This window comes from Podarcis liolepis, assembly GCF_965112155.1.
Source record: "Podarcis liolepis genome assembly, chromosome: 8".
Taxonomy (NCBI): domain Eukaryota; kingdom Metazoa; phylum Chordata; class Lepidosauria; order Squamata; family Lacertidae; genus Podarcis; species Podarcis liolepis.
In genome coordinates, this window is record NC_139560.1 from 28,777,458 (window position 1) to 28,797,317 (window position 19,860).

At 43.5% G+C, this 19,860-nt stretch overlaps 1 protein-coding gene across 1 annotated transcript; it reads right to left on the reverse strand.

Annotated features, from left to right (window-relative positions):
• Positions 1–516: 516 nt before the first annotated feature.
• LOC310713376 (carbonic anhydrase 2-like) lies at positions 517–17,628 on the reverse strand. The gene is made up of 7 exons (XM_083517437.1): positions 16,611–17,628; positions 15,087–15,284; positions 5,573–5,691; positions 4,359–4,451; positions 2,289–2,351; positions 1,519–1,674; positions 517–668 (listed from the first exon to the last, which is right to left on the reverse strand). Exons 1-7 carry the CDS (start codon positions 16,636–16,638, stop codon positions 549–551), a joined length of 777 nt encoding a protein of 258 aa, XP_083373563.1. The 5' UTR covers positions 16,639–17,628; the 3' UTR covers positions 517–548.
• Positions 17,629–19,860: the final 2,232 nt, after the last annotated feature.

The window sequence follows — 19,860 nt, forward strand, 5'->3', positions numbered from 1 at the left end:
TAAAAAGCTAAGAACTCAATCCTAATTTTGCATTACAATGCCTATGTTGCTACAACGTATTCTCCTAAATCAGATGTAAAATGTTCATATTAGATTGCATTCCTGTGCTTCCATGAAAGATTCAAGTTACTGAGTACGTTTAACCTCATATGTTCCATGAGGTTATATATTTTTTTAATTTTAAAAAAATGGCTTATTTTTTTCTGTTGCTTATCATCCTATCCTTTGGCAAGCTGCCAAATGAAGATCTCCTATTACAGCCTCAGCACCAAAAAATAAAAAATCACAGCAATTCTCATCAAGCACCACACCATGATTCCCCATCCCTGCCCTCTTTAGCCTGGCATACACACTGCAAACATGCCGCAAACACAACCACACTTTATGGCCTTCATTATTAGAAACGTCAGAAGATGATAGGCAGAAAGCACTGGGGTTTGGGGGAGAAGAGAGATGTTGCCAGTGCATGTATATGGCAGTAGTTTGATTTGTGCTTAGCGGAAAATAACTCAACCCTCAAGGACACAGCAATGTTTAATGGGCACAGCTTATTGGAATGAGGCTCTAACTTCCCTGGTCTTCAAGGGCTGGCAAGGGCGCCAGTTGTCCACCATGGCACAGTGGGACTCGCCCTCGCAACTGAAGCAAAGGCAGCGGAGCTTGTCCATCTGGAGAAGAGAAAAGGAAGAAGCGGGTGTCAGCTTCCAATTAATTTTTATTCATTTATCTGTCACGTTTATATCCCAAGGAGCTCAAGGTGGAGTACGTGGTTCTCTTCCTCCATATTTTAAGCGGTAGGTTAAGCTGAGAGGCAGTGACTGACCCAAGGTTACCCAGTGAGTAACTGGTCATTCAACTCTGGTCTCCCACATCCAAGTCCACACAGGCTTTCAGAGCACCCTATTGGAACTCTCAGAATTTGGGGTGATCTTTACACTCTCAGCTTAACCAACCTCACAGGGTTGTTGTGATGATTAAATGGAAAAGGAAGAGAAACCATGAGTGCCTTGGAGGAAAGGTAGGCTATAAGTAGAATAAATAGGCAAAACATAGTTCTGTGTCTTAAACCATGCATTACAATACTTCCGCATACACCCAACTTCACCCAGAAATATGCTTTTCAAAACAGACCGTCTTTGCTTAACCTCTATGTGTACGGGATGTATTCAGTTGTAACACAGAAATTGGAGAGAGACCTTTCAGATCCCCTATGTGTGATTTATTCACTTCTTCAAATCTAATTCCAAATTCCAGGACAATGAGTGGATTTCATTATGCAGCACTCATCCATATGTGAAGCTCTTTCATGTGTGATGTGGCGAATGTACTTATAAATCAGTGCGAGTTGTGCTGGTTGGAAATACCCCTCATTTCATTTAACTGATTGAGGGTGTTATGTCTATGAACAGACACAAGTGAATGGAAATTGTTTATGCAAATGCGAGAATGGCCATGCCATATGAGAGATTAATATGCTTTTTGCAGCAAAAGAAAGGGGGGGCGGGGGAATTTATTCACCTGTTCCTTGCTGACAGTCATGGGCTCCTTCAGAACAATCCAGATGACACATTCAAGCAGAGGAGGAGTGGTCAGTGATCCTGGGTAGGTCCAGAAATCACGGGAGGCAGGAAGCAGACCGGTTGGATCAAAGTTTGTGAAGGCAGCCTGTTTGCCCTAGAACAGATAAAGCTCTTTGATAAAACAGTCCGATGAAGTAGTGAGTAGATGATGTGTAAACACACTTTGCCTTTAATTCCATAGCATGCAAAGGAGAGCTGTATATTTCTCTCCACAAGTGTATAACTATGATGGAGCAGGGGCGGGGCTGGAGGGGGGCGGGGAGGAGATGCAGGGAGGTCTGGCAGTGCTTCAAACAAGGTGGTGTTGCATTCAAAAGCTGCATGCTAAAAAGTGGTGCAATCTAAGTGAGTTCAAACCTACTCTCCTTAGAGCAACTGGTGATAATATGGGACTATGCAAAGCAACTGAGCAAGGGGAGGAGGATGCATTTTCCTTTTCAGCCCCCCCCCCCACTGCACCAAATGAGCAGAATCTTTCAAAACGCTGAAGAAACCAAAGTGCATTTGAAAGCAGCATTTTTTTGCTGTTTGAAGGCAGGTCTCTTACTGACAAAAGATTATTGGAGAATAATTGCCCAGGTAGAATAGATGGAATGAGAAGCTAAAAGCAATCCCTTTGGAATTCCCTTGCAATTTTGTTCTTTGAAAGAAGAATGCAGGGAACTGCAGTGCAGTCATTCTTAGCTGCCAGAAAGGCAGAAGCTTTACCTTGTGTTTAATGGTGTCCAGCGCATCAACAACTTTCTGTATTCCAGGACAGGCACTTCCTACCTGTGATATAAAAAGGTGTAAAGGAAAGGTTATGTGCACGGATGCATATGTATTTATATCATTTACACCTCACAGCTCAGCATACATTTATATTCCTAGCATAAATTTATGTTACTAAGAGAGCAGTAAGAAACAAAAAAGTACATTTTAACAATATTATAAAATAAAGGATACAAACTAACATAACAAGTTAAAACATCAACAATTCATCTAAACAATAAAATCAAATTGCTCTAAATTAAAAATGCTTACATTCCCATTTCTTAAAAGCCTGGGGAAACAGAAATATATATTTTTGAAGGGAACCTAAAAGATAAGGTTGTCTCCCTGGGGAGGGAATTCCAAGAGCGAGGATCTACCACAGAGAAGGCTCTCTTACATTTACTGATTGAATTTTAAACAAACACAGTGCTCCAAACAAGGTCATCTTGCATTCAAAAGTTACATATTAATGAGAGAGTTAATCCCGATTATCCTGTCATCTTTCACAGTAAAAAAGTAACTGTCTTTCACTATCTTCATTTGGTAAGGGAACTAATCAGTTAGCATTGTTTTAAAAGCTGAGTATTTTACAACCTAATGCCTTAAGTATACATCCACATGAAGGAAAATCTAATTTATTTCTCTGGGTTTTTGCTCCAAGCCAGAGTGCCTTGGTTCACTGTTTCACATACAGACACCTAATGTGTTCACCATAAAGAATGAAAGTATACTGCCACAAGCTGTGAAGAGTAAAGCATCATTTGCTGCTTTGCCTTTCAAATAGGTGAAAACTATCCTGGCTATCACTTTGATAATAAATATTATTCATCCATTCATTCATTCATTCATACCCCACCCATCTGGCTGGGTTTCTCCAGCCACTCTGGGCTGCTCCCAACAGAATACTGAAACAGGATAAAACATCAAACATTAAAAACTTCCCTAAACAGGGCTGCCTTCACATATCTTCTAAAAGTCAGATAGTTGTTAATTTCCTTAACATCTGATGGGAGGTCATTCCACAAGGTGGGCGCCACCACCAAGTAGGCCCTCTGCCTGGTTCCCTGTAACCTCACTTCTCGCAGTGAGGGAACCACCAGAAGGAAACACCAAGCACATGTATGCCCTATAGAACTGATTCAGTGTGAGTACGTGTGTGCATTTTATAACCAGGTATGTGCTACAAAATGTGTAAGAACAGAGCCAGGTCAAGACATTTTGTTCCCTGAAGCAAAGGCAAAATAGCACCAAGCATTCGGTCAACTAGAGTGAAAGTTCAACACTCGCATCCTCTGCTACACCAGAGGATAGCAGACTAGCTTAGAGGGTGAGGGATGATTGGCTGTCACAAATAGCTCTGCCTTCCAACACCTGACAGCCACTTGCTCACTGGTCCACTTGATACCCACTTCCTGCCCACTCAAACAAACACCGCAGTGAAGCGGCTGTGGCTTGTCACATGAGCGGAGCAGTGCACCCCAGGGCTTCACTCTTCCTAATGTTAAAGCGGAGCCTGTGTAGGAAACTGTTCTGTATGCTTAATATTTGGGCCCCAATCATTTTAGCTTTTTAAGGCTTATCAGTACAAACTGAAGCTGCTTGACATTTACGCAGCATGTGGTTTGGCTCACTTGCATGAGTCACCTGGACGTATTTGCTCTGCAAGCAACTTTCTGCACTATAACTTATCTTGGGGCTTGCTATGGGTGGGTTGGGTTGACTGATTTGTAATGTTTGCTAGCAGATAATGGTTCTGTGTCATAGACGGTGGTTGGTTTTACTTGGCTTTTTGGACCCTTCCACTAAGATGCTGTGATTTTATTATTATTATTATTATTATTATTATTTAAAAAACACTTGATCAGTTCTCAAAGGACTAAAATAAAGGGAAAACAGTATCACAAAGCCACCTTGAATGCCTGTGAACAGAAAATTCAGCTTCTGCTGGAGGCGTAAATCACATTGTACAAAATGTTCTCTTGCAAAGCCAGCAATGATAGCAAAAGAGGACACAATGGTACTAACCTTCAAAAACACGCCCACAACAGCCAGACCATCGGGATGTTTCACAGCTTCACCAGAGCTACCATACTTTGTGTTCCAATGAACCAAATGAAGCTGGAGCCAAAGAAAAATGCAGAAATAAAGTGACCTATCAGAAAGGCCTTCTCTCAAACTGAAGAACCAAGATAATTCCCATACTAAACATTAACACGTCCTTTTATGGCCGAGACAAAAAGCTACTGAAAACTTGTTCAGCCATTGATTTGCGCTTTTCATTCACTGAGAAAGGCAAACATAGATATCAGAGCTGTGCTCTCATGCTGGCATTTTACACCCACTCAAACAATTTCCTAAATGCAAACATTCTGCCATATCCTGAAGCATATATTCTGAAAAATCCCTGTGGCCTTTAGCAGGAGCCCTGCTTGATTGAGATCTATTATATATTTCTTTTAAGTCAGTAGGTAATTCAGTAGCTTGAGTCCAAGCAGTGAGGAAAGGCAAGCAATGGTAAGCTTCTCTACAGGTGGAGTGCCATAATACCACTACTGACAACCAGTGTGGTGTAGGGTTTAGATTGCTGGAATAAAACCAGGGAGACGTGGATTCAAATTCCCATTTGGCCATGAAGCTCAAAGGAGAGGTCTTGGGCCTGTCACTGTCTGCCTTACCAGGTTTTTGTGAGGATAAAATGGTGGAGTCAGGGAATATGTATTCTGTCTTTAGCTTCTTGGAGGAAGGCCTGGATTAAAAATATCTCATGAAAGGACTGGAGCCACCATGTCAAGAACTTGCACCTTGCCCCAGGTGACCTTCATATGCTTCATATCAAAATGGTTGGGAGTTCACATACTCAAACAATTTGATGTTTAAATAATCCCACCTGCCATCAAATTTTAGAAGCTTTTCTTTGATCAGAAGATGCCACCATGTCTATCCTTGAGACCTGCTTTTATCAACAGTTTCAGGATCTTTTCAAATACCTGACATAAAGATACCCAGAAAGGGGGGGGGATCATTCCATATCAAGTGATCCAACTTTTGTACCTCATGTCATCCGATTTTATTAATATTTTGTACACCTGTTGAATGATCGAAACTAAGTGTAAATATAAAATTTCATTTTTTAAAAAAATCTCATCCCGTTTGTGAGTTATGAGGGTTTGAATTTTCACTTGATATGGAATGACCCAAGGAAGCCCTGAGAAGAGTTTCTATATTCCCTAGGGCCTTACCTCAGCATCATACTTCACCCCATCCACAGTGTGTTCAGAGCCTTGGCCTTCACAGGAACCCCAATGAATGTGGAACTGAAGCAGCTTGTAAGTTCCCTCAACTGGACCACCTTTCAGCACTGCAAGTGAAAAGAAAGAAATAGCTATATTTACAACATTTTATTAATTGATTGATTTAAAAATACTTAAGCTGCCATTTCAAGGTAACTTACATAACAGAAATAAAAACTACAACAACAGCAATGTAATAATTTTTTATGTATAAAAACACAAAATGACTTCTACAGATCGCCCCTGAGATGAACATGAAGATTGGATAGAAGGCAGATAATGTATGTGTGAATGCACTGAACTTCCTGCAAGTAGTGCAGTTAAGCCATTATAGACTATGGACTGAGAGATCTCTAGGGTCTCTCCCCTTCCCCATCATTTTAGATCAGTGCTGGGGAACCTTTGGCCATCCCAATGTTATCAGACTCCGATATCCATCAGCCCCAGGCAGCATGGCCAGCAGCTAGGGAATATAGAAACTGGAATCCAACAAGATCTGGAGGATTACAGGTTCCCCACCCCTGCTTTTAGATGTCAGTTCTGCTGCTTTTGGGGATGGGTCCTCCTGCTCAGTGATGCTCTGGACCTGCCACTGGTAAGAAGTATCAGTGGAAACAGAAGGCCCCCCTCCCTGCTTACACTGAGCTCATACATATCCTGGATAGAGATAGAGAGAGGTGCCTTAAATGTGCTTTTTTCAATAATAAAAAATGAAGCTTTCCCAGCATGAGCACACATAGTTTTAACTCTGCAGAGGTTATCAGCCACATTTTGCCTTTTTCTATTTGGTAAAATTAAACCAAGCCAGATGGGTCAATTGTCTGACTCACAGTAAGACACCGTTTTAAATTCCTATACAGGGCTATAGTACAAAATGCATGCACAGTTCATTATGTAGGGGTTGAACCGCCTCCCCCACCAGACAAATAATCCCATGCCTGAATGTACTGTACTACTGCTGACATGAGACAAACTAATAAGGATTTTAAAGGATTAGGCCATGTTGTCCCCGACTAACCCACAAGCCATTATTGACGAGTTCAATTGGGGCAAAGTTCTAATCACTATCTAGCAGCAGAATGCCGTATTTTGGGAGGCTGCATATTTTAAAAACATTATCTCTCATAACCATGCTTTCTATGTTTAGATATATTTTTGACTTGGTTCTGTACAAACTGAGTGGCACATTCTGAATGGCTACACAAATGTCCTGGTTCAGAACACATATATATAGAACACATTTAGAGAGTCATGAGAGTACCTTCTTTCACCCTAAAAAACTTTTTAGCAGTGATAAATAGCTGTAGGGTGTCCCAGGGTGAAGTCAGCTGGGGTTTTTTGATAGCACCAGAAGGTTTAGCAAAAGGAGATAACTTTCAGAAAAGCGCAACACACCCAACTTTCCTGAAATGGCCCTTATTTGCACATACTTGGTGTTGATTGTTTGTCAGCGATTAGGACTTGCCCTAAATGAACTTGTCAGGAGAGCTTGAAGCCCTGAAGAAAGTCTACTCCTATTTAAAGACCCATTGCTATTCCTGGGTATCCCAAGTCCTCATATGACACAAGGGACTTAGGGTTACCTCATATGCATTGGTGTTCTGCACTGGTATCACTTCTGGTTAACTTCACACACAAACACACTCACCCCAAACCTGCATGTATGTTGATGAAGCAAAAGGAACCTTTTCATGTTGAATATATAAACAAGTTTATGACTTCCCAACTCTTTAAAAAAAAGTAGCAAAAATGGTACATTTGATTCATCAAACACAACAAACTATGCAACTTTGTCAAACTGCACAAACTGTAGAAGTCACAGGACTTGGCAGATGTGTTCCACCTATGACCCACATGTAGTTTGCCGACACATAAGTGTATTTTTGGAGTGTGCAAAATAATCCTATTAAGCTGTTAAGAGTTTACACATATATTATTATTTTATTTATTTTATTTATATAACTCCCTTCATCTGAAGATCTCAGAGTGGTTCACAAAACAATAACCTCCCCTCCCACAAACATATCTGAACGGCTGTGTGATATTAATCAGCTAAAGGGCTGGCTGAAGAGGAACATTTTCACCTAGCGCCTACAGATGTATCATGAAGGCATCAGGCAAACCTCCCGGAGAGAGCATTCCACAAATGGGGAGCCACTGCAGAAAAGGTCTGTTCTCATGTTGCCACCATCTGGGCCTCTGGTAGAGGAGGCACACAAGGATGGGCCTCATAGGATAAATGCAGAGTCTGGATTGGTTCATATGGGGAGAGGCAATCTTTGAGTACTATTATTGGGCAAATAGGTACATACATTCACAGACATCTACTTTATTTCTACTTGTATGTGTTGTTCCTAGACATAGTAGGTAAGGGGAAAAGGAAGGAGGACAGAAAGAGGGGGGAAATTAATCTTCTCCTCCAGATTATATTTGTTGTTGTTGTTTAGTCGTTTAGTCGTGTCTGACTCTTTGTGACCCCATGGACCAGAGCACACCAGGCACTCCTGTCTTCCACTGCCTCCTGCAGTTTGGTCAACTCTGAAGCAAATCCTATTGATTTGAGTGGGACTTCTTCCAAATAAATATGCCTAAAATTACATTCAGTGTTGGAAATGCTGTATTATTCAATGTTGCCTTAGTATGAAATTTATTTGTATTTAAATGTTTTTCCAGATGGAAAAGCAGAGCATTATTATTATGCTCAAAACAATTAGAAAATTTAAATAATTAGAAATATAAAAACATGAATTATTATTGTTATTATTTTCCTCAATACCATTAAAAATGAAAACAAATATGCAAAAGCTGTCTATTTATTCTAAGCAATATGGAGACTAAGAAACTGGGGGGGAAAGTCTGGGGGAACTCTTGCTTTTTAACAGGGCCATTTCTCTTGATGATCCTCGATTCTCAACCACCCATCCCAACCCCAGTGAGGCAGTTGTCTATAATAGAAGACACTATTTATGGCATGAAGAGACATTTGAAAAACAGGGTGGAAAAGTGTCCTTATAGAAAGGTGGTCTCCCTCTGGTTGCCACCCACAGTCTGTATCAAAAAGTTCAGCCAGGGTGAGGCTCAACTGCTGGCAAATTGTGAATGTGTGCATACATTGGATATTTTGGGAGTTGTTTCATAATTTTTTCAGTTATCACTCCAAAACAAAACTCCTGCCATATCAAGGCTTCCAGCTGCCTACTTTAGAGCTAGAAGAGGTGTCTTTCAGTGATAGCAGACTTTTTTTCTGGATCCTTATATGCTTCATTTATGAATATTAAGCATAATGATTCAATAATATAGCATGGTGAATAATTACTAAACCTGGGGAAATAAAACTGTATCAGGATGAGCAAAAAAACCCATAAAATGTTCTGAAATACAGTATTCATTATACAGGGAGGAATTAACCTGCTTCAATACATACATACATGTTAAATAAATTAATCCATATAAGTATGAGATTAACTGAGCTGTGGGCTAGACAGTGATAACCAATCCTGGTTAAGCACAACTGGAACCTCTGGAATCTCACACCGCTCAGAGATTGGGAGTGGCATGTAACATTTTATATTGTGCTAATCCTTGGCTAAACAACAAGCAAGTTTGCCAGTTCACCCATTTGCTCTTAAAATGAATTATGATTCTGTGATCGCAGTACTGCATTACATTATAGACATGTCAATTTCAAAGAGTTTTCAGCTTTTCATGTTTTATTACTCATCCTCCATGAAAGATAATTTATATCTATGAAACTGTGCAATCATAGCTTTCAGTATTTCGCCTGCTTTTAAGAGCACTGACTTTCTACAAAGAACATTCAGCAAAAAGGCATGTCAGGAGGGAAAGATTATTTTCTATTTTGTTTATTATTAAAAACCATATATAAGTTCTTTATTAACTGTCATCAACTTTAGCTCGGTTTATGCTGCTACATTAAAACAAATTCACTAGTGATGGATTCTTTGTTTCCAGAAGCATGCTCAGTCAGAAATTAATTAATTTACTATGGATTTTACCATTTATTAATCAAATGGTTCCAAACTGGTTTTAAATGTTCTCTTTACATTATTGCTTTCTAACATCCTCTTCCTTTTCTATAACTGCATTATTCAGATGGTCATCACACTCCGCTGTGGCTTTGTTAATAGTGGTGGTCTGGATATTTTCTCACAACAGGCTTTAAAACTCCCAAAACTTTAAATTGTTGATGAAACGCCTTTATTTCTGAGCATCACCAGTTCAGAGACTGATGCCAACTGCAATGTTCTGGTAAACAAATTTTGGGGTGATCTACTTGTTGGAATGGCTCTGGCATGATCCAACAGATGTACAGGACAATCCTGTGCATGTTTACTCAGAATAAGACCCACTTAGATTTACTCCCATGTCAGTGTGCATAAGCCTGTGGGGTAAATGAACATTTTTTGACATGACTGCAGAGGAAGAACGGATTCAGAATTGGATTCAGAGATCTATGAGCAAGCAAGCCACTCATTTCTGCCACTGAACAGATGATCAGCAGGGGGAGGGGGGAGCACTTTCCTGCACTTGAACCCCCCCCCAACAGAGAAGTCAAGAATCTGTGAATTCAACAGTGGGCAAATAGGCTGCTGCAGCAACCCTCCGGCGTCTCTGAACTGAGGGCAGAACTAAGCAAGCCACCCAGACTGCTGGCTGTTGTGAACCACTGTGTGGTTTTTTTTGGATGAAGGGCCAAATACGAATTTAAATACAAAAGATGCAGGGTATTTTCCCACCCAGATGTCTCCTGCTTCTGTACACATAGGGGCCTTTTGATAGAACTGTGTGATTAGCTAGTATTTGTTTCAGCAAAATCTGCTTGAGTACCAAATGTGCTGAGCCAAGAGGAAAGCTTATTCATTCTAATGTCAAGAGGTTAATTCTGCAAACCTTTTCTGCTGCATGTAGTGGTTACTGCTGATGTCCATATGGGGCAGGTCCATAGAATAACAGTTAAACAACCCAGTTATGCTAATATACTTGTGTGAAAGCTGGTCCCAGCATAATTCTAAAATCCCAATACTTCATTGCAATCATGCTGTGATTGGGCTGTAGAGCTCACATTTAGATGTGGATCCTATAGCTGGCCTATAAAAACAGTCTGAAGTCTGAACATTTTGCAAGGGATTGTTTATGTACTTTCGGAGCATTTACTAGTTTGGCAAAGGTGCAGCCACCAGATACAGGCAAACGAACTGCAGCCATGGGAGTGGGGACAGAGAAAACTGCACAAATGATTACAAAGGGAGCTTAGGTTTGCAGAAAACATGTTTCACAAAAACAGCATACAAATCAAAATCCCAAATGTAATTCCAAGGGGGAAATTGGACCCTTTTGTCAAAGTCTTTCAACAAATGTATGTGCTGAATTGATTTTCTGCTGTCCGGGGACTTATGACATTTCTGAAGCTGTACTAGTGATCATTAAATGTTATGGGTGTTCTATAAATGGCCAACTGCCAAATCCTGCCCATCAAATGTAACAGAACTGAGCAGATGTGTGTATGCAATAAGAACTGCAGCAATAACTAATTTTCTGGAATTCCCTTATTGCACCAACAGAGAGTCTGGTTCCTAAAGCAGTCCTACACATCCATTTTCTGTTAGGATCAATAGTGGCTATCATGTACAGAATAGTCACTTTATAACTGACAGAATACATGTTTGGAGGATTCTGTAATAGATAAACATCGAACAGGATGTGCCACCAGAGAACACATTTTATAAAATGTCAAAATATCATATAGGATTGAACAGCCACAGAATTTCCCTTACATCAAAGAGGTGCAGAACATGAAATGTTTCAAAAAGGAAGTGACTGGATTTTTAAACAGCAGATTTTAAGTTTGACGGCCAAAATAAAAATACAGCAGGCCATTCAATATGCAGGGTGTGTGCACCTTGCAGCAGTAGGGGGAAACCTATGGCCCTCCAGATGTTGATGTACTCCAACTTTCATCTGTCCAAGCCAGCATGGCCAATTGTCAAGGAGTATGTGAGTTGTAATTCAACAGCATGTGTTTTAGCAGTTTGTAAAATGGTGTGTGTGTGTGTGTGTGTGTGTGTGTGTGTGTGTGTGTGTAAACAGGTTAGTGTGTGTAGCTACAAAATAGCTTATGCCTTAAGACTTCCTCTATACCAGTGTTTCCCAAAATTGGGTCTCCAGCTGTTTTGGAACTACAATCCCCATCATCCCTGAATGCTGGTCCTGCAAGCTACAGATGATGGGAGTTGTAGTCCAAAAACAGATGGAGACCCAAGTTTGGGAAACACTGCTCTATTCTATAAAAATATACATAGGCATAACAGCATTGACAAGAACATGGACATGACTGGACTTCAATTTTACTTTATTTTTTCTACTGGGGGGTTATATCAAATGTCAGCGCTACCCAGAGAAGACCCACTGAAATCAATAGCCATGACTTAGACTGCTTGAAATTAATGGCCCTATTTGGAGTAGGACTTAATTGGCTACAACTCTAAGCTTTTAATGGGAAGTCAGTGAAATTTGCAGTGCCAGAAATCTGTAAACAGGTAGCTTGGGAAATCCAGTCTGGATGGTTGTATTTTTGTGTGTCACATAAACAGGACGGCTAATTAATTTCACAACAGATTATTAACTTGTTAAACTACTTTATACTGAGTCAGGTCTTTAACCCAGTTTCATCTTCTCTGACTGGCAGAGGCTCTTGCGAGGTTACAGACAGAGGTCTTTCCTAGTCCTGCTACCTGACTTTGAACTGGATATGGCAGGGATTGGGTTTGAGACCATGCAATACACAAGGATTCCCTTCTGAGCTTTAGACTCAATTTAGATAATCAATACAATTATGTGTGCATGCAGGTTCATTTGGTTATGCCTTGTGCCTTTTGAAAACCTGAGGAAAACCTGAGGCACCTGCTGCTAAATCTACATAGCTGTCGCGGCTCCCCCCCCCCCCCCGTCACCCGCGTACTTGCAGTCCACAGATGAGCTGCTTTGAGCATTTCAACTCTAGCCCTGTCCTCCTCCCACTTCTCCCTCCCACTCTCTGCAAGCTGTAGCTGCCTGAGACTGGCTTGCTGGCTGCTACAGAATCAAAATGATCAATGTCTGTGCCGTATTTTCTGGCTAAGCCACTCTTCCAGTGGATCTGAAAACATCCACACATCCCTTCAATTTGCAGCTTCGTAGGGACTTTATAAAAACACATGCTACAGAAAAGCCTTTCATCGTGCTAGATGTATGAAGCTTGGATTTTGGAGGTGTTGTGAGTCCTCACCCCCCCCACTGCCTTGCTCCAGCTTGAAAGGGACTCTAAACCCCAATGAATAATACAAACTCCTAAGCAATGAATAATACAAACTCCTAGCAAAGGATTCTGAAATGTGCAACAATGGGGGGGGGGGAGGTGGGCAGTGGCATCACCACTGTCACAATGAGTTGCCAACTATGCCCACTAGCAAAGAGATCTGGTAAGAATTTTGAAAATCTTAGTATCTCTTTTCTTTAAGGAACAAATTTAATATGCACCCTACTGTTAAGTGGGGAAAAGGTGTCTCTTTCCATTAAACTTTAACAGTTAAAGTTTAGAAACCAATGCTGTTTTGAATATTGCAACTGTATGGAGCACAGATCTCAATTCCTTGCCCTCATTATTTGATCTCCCAGCACCATATGCCCATTGTACCCTTTTATTTTTTTTCCTCTCTCTCTCACTGTGCAAAATAATTGAAACCAAAGATGTAACATTCTAGAGAACCTCAGATTTTCAACCAGAGCAATATATGGTATTTGCACAATTGCAGAATTTGGCTTATAGGATTTTGGAGAATACTCCTCTTTCTGTGTGCAAAACTAGTGTGCACAGACAGATAACTGGATGAGTCTAAAAAGATTGAAAGCATGAAGCATGCAAAAATTCAATTTAATACTTAGTAGGTCTCTATTTTTAAATGTTTTTCATTTACTTTTATAGTGGACTTCACTGAGAGTAAGGTGCTGGGTGCCTTTAACTTCTTTTGGCTACAACTGCTGTCTGTTGCGGGGAAACTGGATACCAAGGAAGTGGTGTGTGACAGAACTAAAAAGCTATTGGAAAGATATTCTGCATTTCGTTTGACATTTACTTCAGCTCTTTCTTCCCCCTCTAGTAAATAGTGATAGTAAAATGGGGTATTGCAGATTTAAGTACATGTGCTGGCTCTAGTCCACCAGCCATTTTACCCCCAGAGTTGTCCTATTAAAAATCAAAGGAAGTAGGCTTTGGATTGCCGCCTGTGACATGGTTGCTTGCAATACTGTTTGGAAAGCTCACAAGTCAAAGCTGCTCTGGGCTCTTTGAATTTGTCCCCTCAATGACACTGCCAACGTGGAAAAAAATAGGACACTTGCTCAAGCAAGTTAAAGGAGCCAGTGCCTAGTGAAACAAGCAGCTTCTGTCTTTACAGCAGTACCATTTCCTACATTTAAAAGCTCATTCACAGTCACTGTAGGCAGGTGAAAATTGCTGCACAGGCAGCTGATGGAGAAATTACTAAAAACCAAGCATGCACACTCTTACTCATAAGCTTGGAACATCAGCATTGTCCATATGATCACGGAATTATCTTTAGAATAGGGACTTACAAAATGAGTTTTTTCTGTGTGTTTTTTAATTTGGCGTGACTCTGCACAGAGGATGGTGCTGAAAAGGATGACTAACTAGCCCCCAGTGAACTGTGTGGGGATGTGGGAAGAATGTACTGCAGCTTCTATTGAAAAAAATGCTAAAATGAGAGGGAAATCCTTTTAGGAGGTAATTCACAGTCAGCTCCCCTAGGACAGCTCTGGCATACCACCACCCAGCCCTGAATATCAGATACCCCTTGTCTTAAAGAACTGCCTTTGTACCTAGAAAATATTTTGCACATCAGCACTCCACAGGACGGGTGCTGCTACATTGCAAAGGTCCTTTATGTATCAATGTTGTTTGAAACAGAGGTGAGCATACACCAATCTAAATTGTTATCAGAACATGCACGCCTGCCCTGAAATTGTGTCTGTCAAATTAACTCCTATTTGCCTTGCAAGGAAGAAAAATGGGACTGATAAAAAGGAAGCAGATGCATGCTAAATACTTCATAGCTGCTAAAAGGGACAAGGGAGAAGAGATATTCCTCTTGTTGAATTATGTCAGGTTTTGTTCTGATGTTTTAGGCTACAATTCCACACAGGCTTACTAGGGAGTAAAGCCTCACTGAACACAGCTACACTTTCTTTTGAGTACACATGTATAGGATTGCACTGTTAAGACTCATTTGGGAAACTAGCTTGCATCACAAAGGTAGCAAAACACCCCCTTATGCAAAGTTAACATCAACTAACTTTGATAACATGGATACCTTCCATTCCTTTGCTTTCTTACCTCTCCAGCAAAGCTTCAAGTCTAAAAAGCCCCCCAAAGTGACCAGGTACTAACCGCATTTGTCACCAGAGTCATCAAACTCCACGTTGAAGGAATGCCCATTGTTCACTATGTTTTTGGCTGCAGATGGGTCATAACTGATATTCAGGGACTTCAAGGAGGCATCATACTTGGCAGACTTAGGTTGGATGTTGATTGGGGACTGCCGCTCTCCATTGGCAATGGGGAAGTTCTCATGCCAGTGAGTAGGTCCTAGAAAGAGAGAGTGAGAGAAGAAAGCACAAGAGTAAAACACCTGCAGACTACAGAGCCATGGCTGATTTTATTTTTTTTAAAGGAGCAAAACTCAATGGAGGCTTTAATGCCTTAAGTGCAGCTGGGAGGCTTTAACATTTGCCTCATCAATATTGAATGCAGGAATGAAATGATCTCTTGGCCAGCTGGAATTGGAAGCCTTAGCTACCAGGCAGAGACAGATCATGCTGCAGAGCAATTGGTGGGATGAGGGAGGTTTTGTAAGCCTGGATCTAAGCTTGCCTGGATCTAGGAATTGGTGTGTGGGAGGGAGGGAATAACTGGCAGAGAGGGATCTGAAAGGAATGCAGCAACCTCTTTGTATTTCCAGGTTGAAGAAAATGAGTTTGTGGCTATAGCACCTGGCAATCACACTGCTCCGTGGGCATGACAAGCAGCATCTCTGCAGCTTTGCAAAGCAATGAACTGGACTGGCAAAATCCCCACCACACAGTTGCGGCAGCGTCCCATCTCACACAATCCAATTTCCCAAATGTGGGGAAGAATGGAAGGTGGGGGGTGGGTGACCTATGCCAACCACTCACACTTAAGATGCAGATTACCACCTCTCCTAATTCATGGGGAGCCAAGTTCCTATGTCACACTTGTGAAATTGCCCTCAATCAGATGGGGATTGGAAGGATTCCTGTCCCTCTTGCATGTTGCAAAAAGCATATGTGCGCAGGAAGTTTCAGGCAGGCTCTGTGCGTGGAAGATGGGAGAGTGGACCTTAGGCGCACTACATGGGGCTGACAGTCCTAGGGAGAGCCAGGTGGCCGTGGAAGAGTCTGCCTAGAGCTCCCCATCACTTCCATCTCAAACACCTGTGGCGGGACCCCTAGAGGTCCTCGCCTTCCCCATTTCCTCAGCCAGTGATGTCCTGCTGCTGGGAACTCTGCTCGGACGAGACGTCCTTTGATGGGATCAAAGATCGCACCTCTAACTGCGGATCCATTAATGGATCGCAGCCGCTGAGTTGCGCCCCTTTCTGAGCCGGACTAAGGAGTCTCTCCGTTTCGCCTGGGAAACCTGAAAAAAACAAAACACAGGCTCTGTCCTGAAAGCCCCTTCCCGGGCTGGAACCGCAGCCCCGCAGAGCCGCCTCAGGTAGCGCCGAGCGGCTGCGGAGTGCGCTCCCCTTCGGGATGTCCGTCCGCGGCAGCAGCAGGTGCCGCGCCGGACTCGCCACGAATGCCAGGGGAACAAGCAGGAGCAGCAGGAGCAGCCGCGGGGTCGCCGCGTCAGGTGGGCGAAGGCGACCCTCCTTGGTGGCGAGGGACTCACCGTTGTCCTTGCCGTAACCCCAAGACATGGTGATGGTGATGGCTCAGCGGCGCCCGGGTTCCTCCTCCTCCGCGTCGTCGTCTGCTGTGGCTCGTGCTCCTGCTGCCGCTCGCGCGCTGTGTGCCGCTTTGCTCTCGCTTGCCGGTGCTGGCGGTGGCGCTGGGGTTCTTGTCAGGGGCTTTTATAGGCTCCGGCCAACTCCATGCCCCTCGCGGACATCGCTGAGGTGAGCGAGGGAGGAGCACGAGAAGGAGGAGGAGGAGGAGGTTCCCAGCGGAGCGCGCGCTCCGAGAGCCGCCGGGGGGTGGGGAGAGAAGGTGGCCGGCTGCCAGGCAAGCGCCGCGCGCGGTTGCCTCCTCACACGGTCCCGGGAGGAGCCGCCGCCGCCGCCTCTGCCGCTCTGGTCGCCGGGGCTCCTGTTCCGTCACTGTAGCGGCAGGCGCCGCCACCGCGCCGCGTCACACCAAGCCGGAGCCTGGCACAGGCGGGAGCTGCCGGCGCTGCGCAAACGAGGGTCGCCTCAGGCCCGCCGTGGAGGAGCAGCGGGTGGGCGCTCGCGGGGCAAGAGGAAGGCGGTGTGTGGCTTGAGGGTGGCGGTGTGTGTGTGTGTGTGTGTGGCGGAGTCTCGCGCGCGTCCTTCGGACCGCGGCCTTCCGCCTGGCTCTGGGCCGCCGCGGCGACTCCCTGCCACGCAACTCCGCGTCCCACACGCGCTGGAGCTCCATTCTTCGGAGGCGGGAAAAAAAAGAGCCCTCGCGGGGCTGACCTTGGGACGCGTTCGCGCGCGCGCTGCAGGGAACCAGGCGGACAGGAAAGGAAGGAAAGGGGGCGCGCGGAGGCGGCCTGGTATGTGAGGAGACGCGGCGAGTCCCGAGGCGGGGGCGAGGGGGCGTAGGGTCGCCGGGCTGCACCGGAGGGACCCCGCGGAGTGTCGGCGCCCTGAAGTTGCCTTTGAGGGCGGGGTGAGACAGGGACGTTTAGGGGCATCGCTTCCTTCGCTTGTGCCCTTCAACGACCCTGTTTGTCGGAACTCGAGATCAGGAACCAGTGATTCCGCCCAGTGGCGTAGCGTGGGGGCTGCAGGGGGGGCCGGCCGCACCGGGCGCAACATCTGGGGGTTAGGGTTAGGGGGCGCAAATTACTTGCCTTGCCCCGGGTGCTGACAACCCACGCTACGCCACTGATTCCGCCCGCCCCCCGGTCGCCTTCCGACGGTCTGCTTGCAGATCAAAAGGGGAGGCTGCACGTTTAGAAGTACAGAAGTGGGAGTCGGTGGCTGAAGCCTCTGGCAAGAGGCGGCCCACCTGATGCACCGATTTCGCCTCGCGTTCGTTTTTAAAAATCAGGTTTTCAAAAATCCATTGAAAGAGCGAGACTCTTTCTTTTTTTTTAGATTATTAGACTATTTTTTTAAGAGTCTTGTTAGAAGGGTGGAATCGGTGACAGCTTGCCCTCTTCCCGTCCCCCAAAGTGTCATTTCTAGCCCTCCTGAGGATGCCCTACTTATTAGCAGGAGCATGAGAGAGATGCCAACAATACAAAGTGAGAAAGAAACAAAACTTCCAGCGTTGTTCACTGACACCCCCCCCGGCGACGGCGGTTTGCCTCCTTGAAGGTGGGTACAGAGTTTGCCAGTAGAATAAATCTCCAGGAACTTCCACTGCTAGTAGACAAAGTTACTGAATCCTGGCAGGGGTTGATGTGAGTTGTAGTCCAAAACATCTGGAGGTCGGGAAGTTGCAAAAAGCTGCTTCATCCCTTCCCAGCTACGTTTTCCATTAGCACGGAAATTTTATTTTTTTTCATTGTGTGCATTACTATATTTTTTACTTTTATGTGCAGTTTCGTATGCACATCTCAATTTCTAATGGACTTAAATTAGATTTTATAACCAAAAGGATTAACAAACAAACAAACAAACAAACACATTCCAATTAAATTTGATTGTTAACTTAGGGGAAAACTATATATAGGACTGTGTAAGAAAGCCCTGTTTTTGTTTTTTGTTTTGTTTTGTTTTGTTTAAAAAACAGCTTTAGAAGGGCAACTTATGAAATGCAGCAGGATACACACACATTTGTATAAACTACTCCAACTTGCAGAATCTGCTGTTTTCCAGTTAAAGGCTGCCAGGCCTCCTAGTATGGCTTTGCAGGTTTCATGTAGTTTGTCCCTTAACAGAGCCACTACCTCATCCCAAATGAATAAACCGTAAAGGGTTCCAGTGCTGTAAAGTTTAGATGAAAAGATTCAAATAAAACTATGGTAGGACAAAAGAATATGGGTGTATGAGTAGCACCTTGCCTTTACCTTTGTACCTCATTGCCGCAAATAATAAAGATAAGTGAGCGGCAGGCTCCGCAAACTCTTCTCAGGAGGAAATTTACTCTGTGAAAGTAGTATAAATTGTCACCAAGTTAGTGACTTCTTCAAGTTAAGTAAGTCATGGGCTTGTGTATTTTCATGACTCAGTTGATATGTCAGCAATTTTAGAATAGTCTTATGGGCTTCGGAAGAATCTAGCAGTATCCTTTTCCATGTAAGTAATGTGGAAAAGGACATGCAGTTAATAGTCCTTGTTGGTAAAGGGCCCGACAGACTTACATAATAAAACCGAACGTTGGCATAACCTCATGATTTATATCTGCGCTGCAGACTGAAATAAAGGGCCATTAGGCTGGTGTCTCTGGAAAGGAAAGTGTGATTATATAATTTATTTATCCCTCCTAATAGCAAAAAACGAGCCAAGTGAGACTTGCTTGGAAGAAAGAGAGGCACTTCTTAGGGCTCTTTGAGGATTATCAGAAAATGCTTCAAAGATTATTACTAATTAACTAAGTCCTTGCGTTCTCTCACACTTCCATGCTTCCATTCAGAATGCAGCAGCGACCTTAGTGCACAATTGGAAAGCCACAACAAATATGCACACAACAAGTTAACAAAAATTAAATACCCATACGTGAAAATCTTTGGAGACCGCGTTCCAGGTTCCACCATATTTGAGAGGTCAAGTAACTCTGCTATACACTCGTAATGATACATGTATGCTACTGCCAGCATTAGAAGCAGCTTGCCTCTGAATTGGATGAGTGTGGTGCTCATGTCTTCTGCCTGAGTTGCCCATAGGCCTCTGGTTGGCCACTGTGGGAAGCAGGATCATAGACTAAGTAGGGCTTTGGTGTGGTTCAGACAGGCTCTTTGCGATTGTGATGTCCTGACTGTGCAATGCCCCCCTCCTGAAATATGTTCA

Coding starts and splice junctions, on each gene's coding strand:
- LOC310713376 (XM_083517437.1), bottom strand. CDS start 16,638: ATGTCTTGGGGTTACGGCAAGGACAACG. Junction 1,675..2,288: donor TGGACACCATTAAACACAAG/GTAAAGCTTCTG, acceptor TATCTGTTCTAG/GGCAAACAGGCTGCCTTCAC. Junction 669..1,518: donor TGACTGTCAGCAAGGAACAG/GTGAATAAATTC, acceptor TCTCTTCTCCAG/ATGGACAAGCTCCGCTGCCT.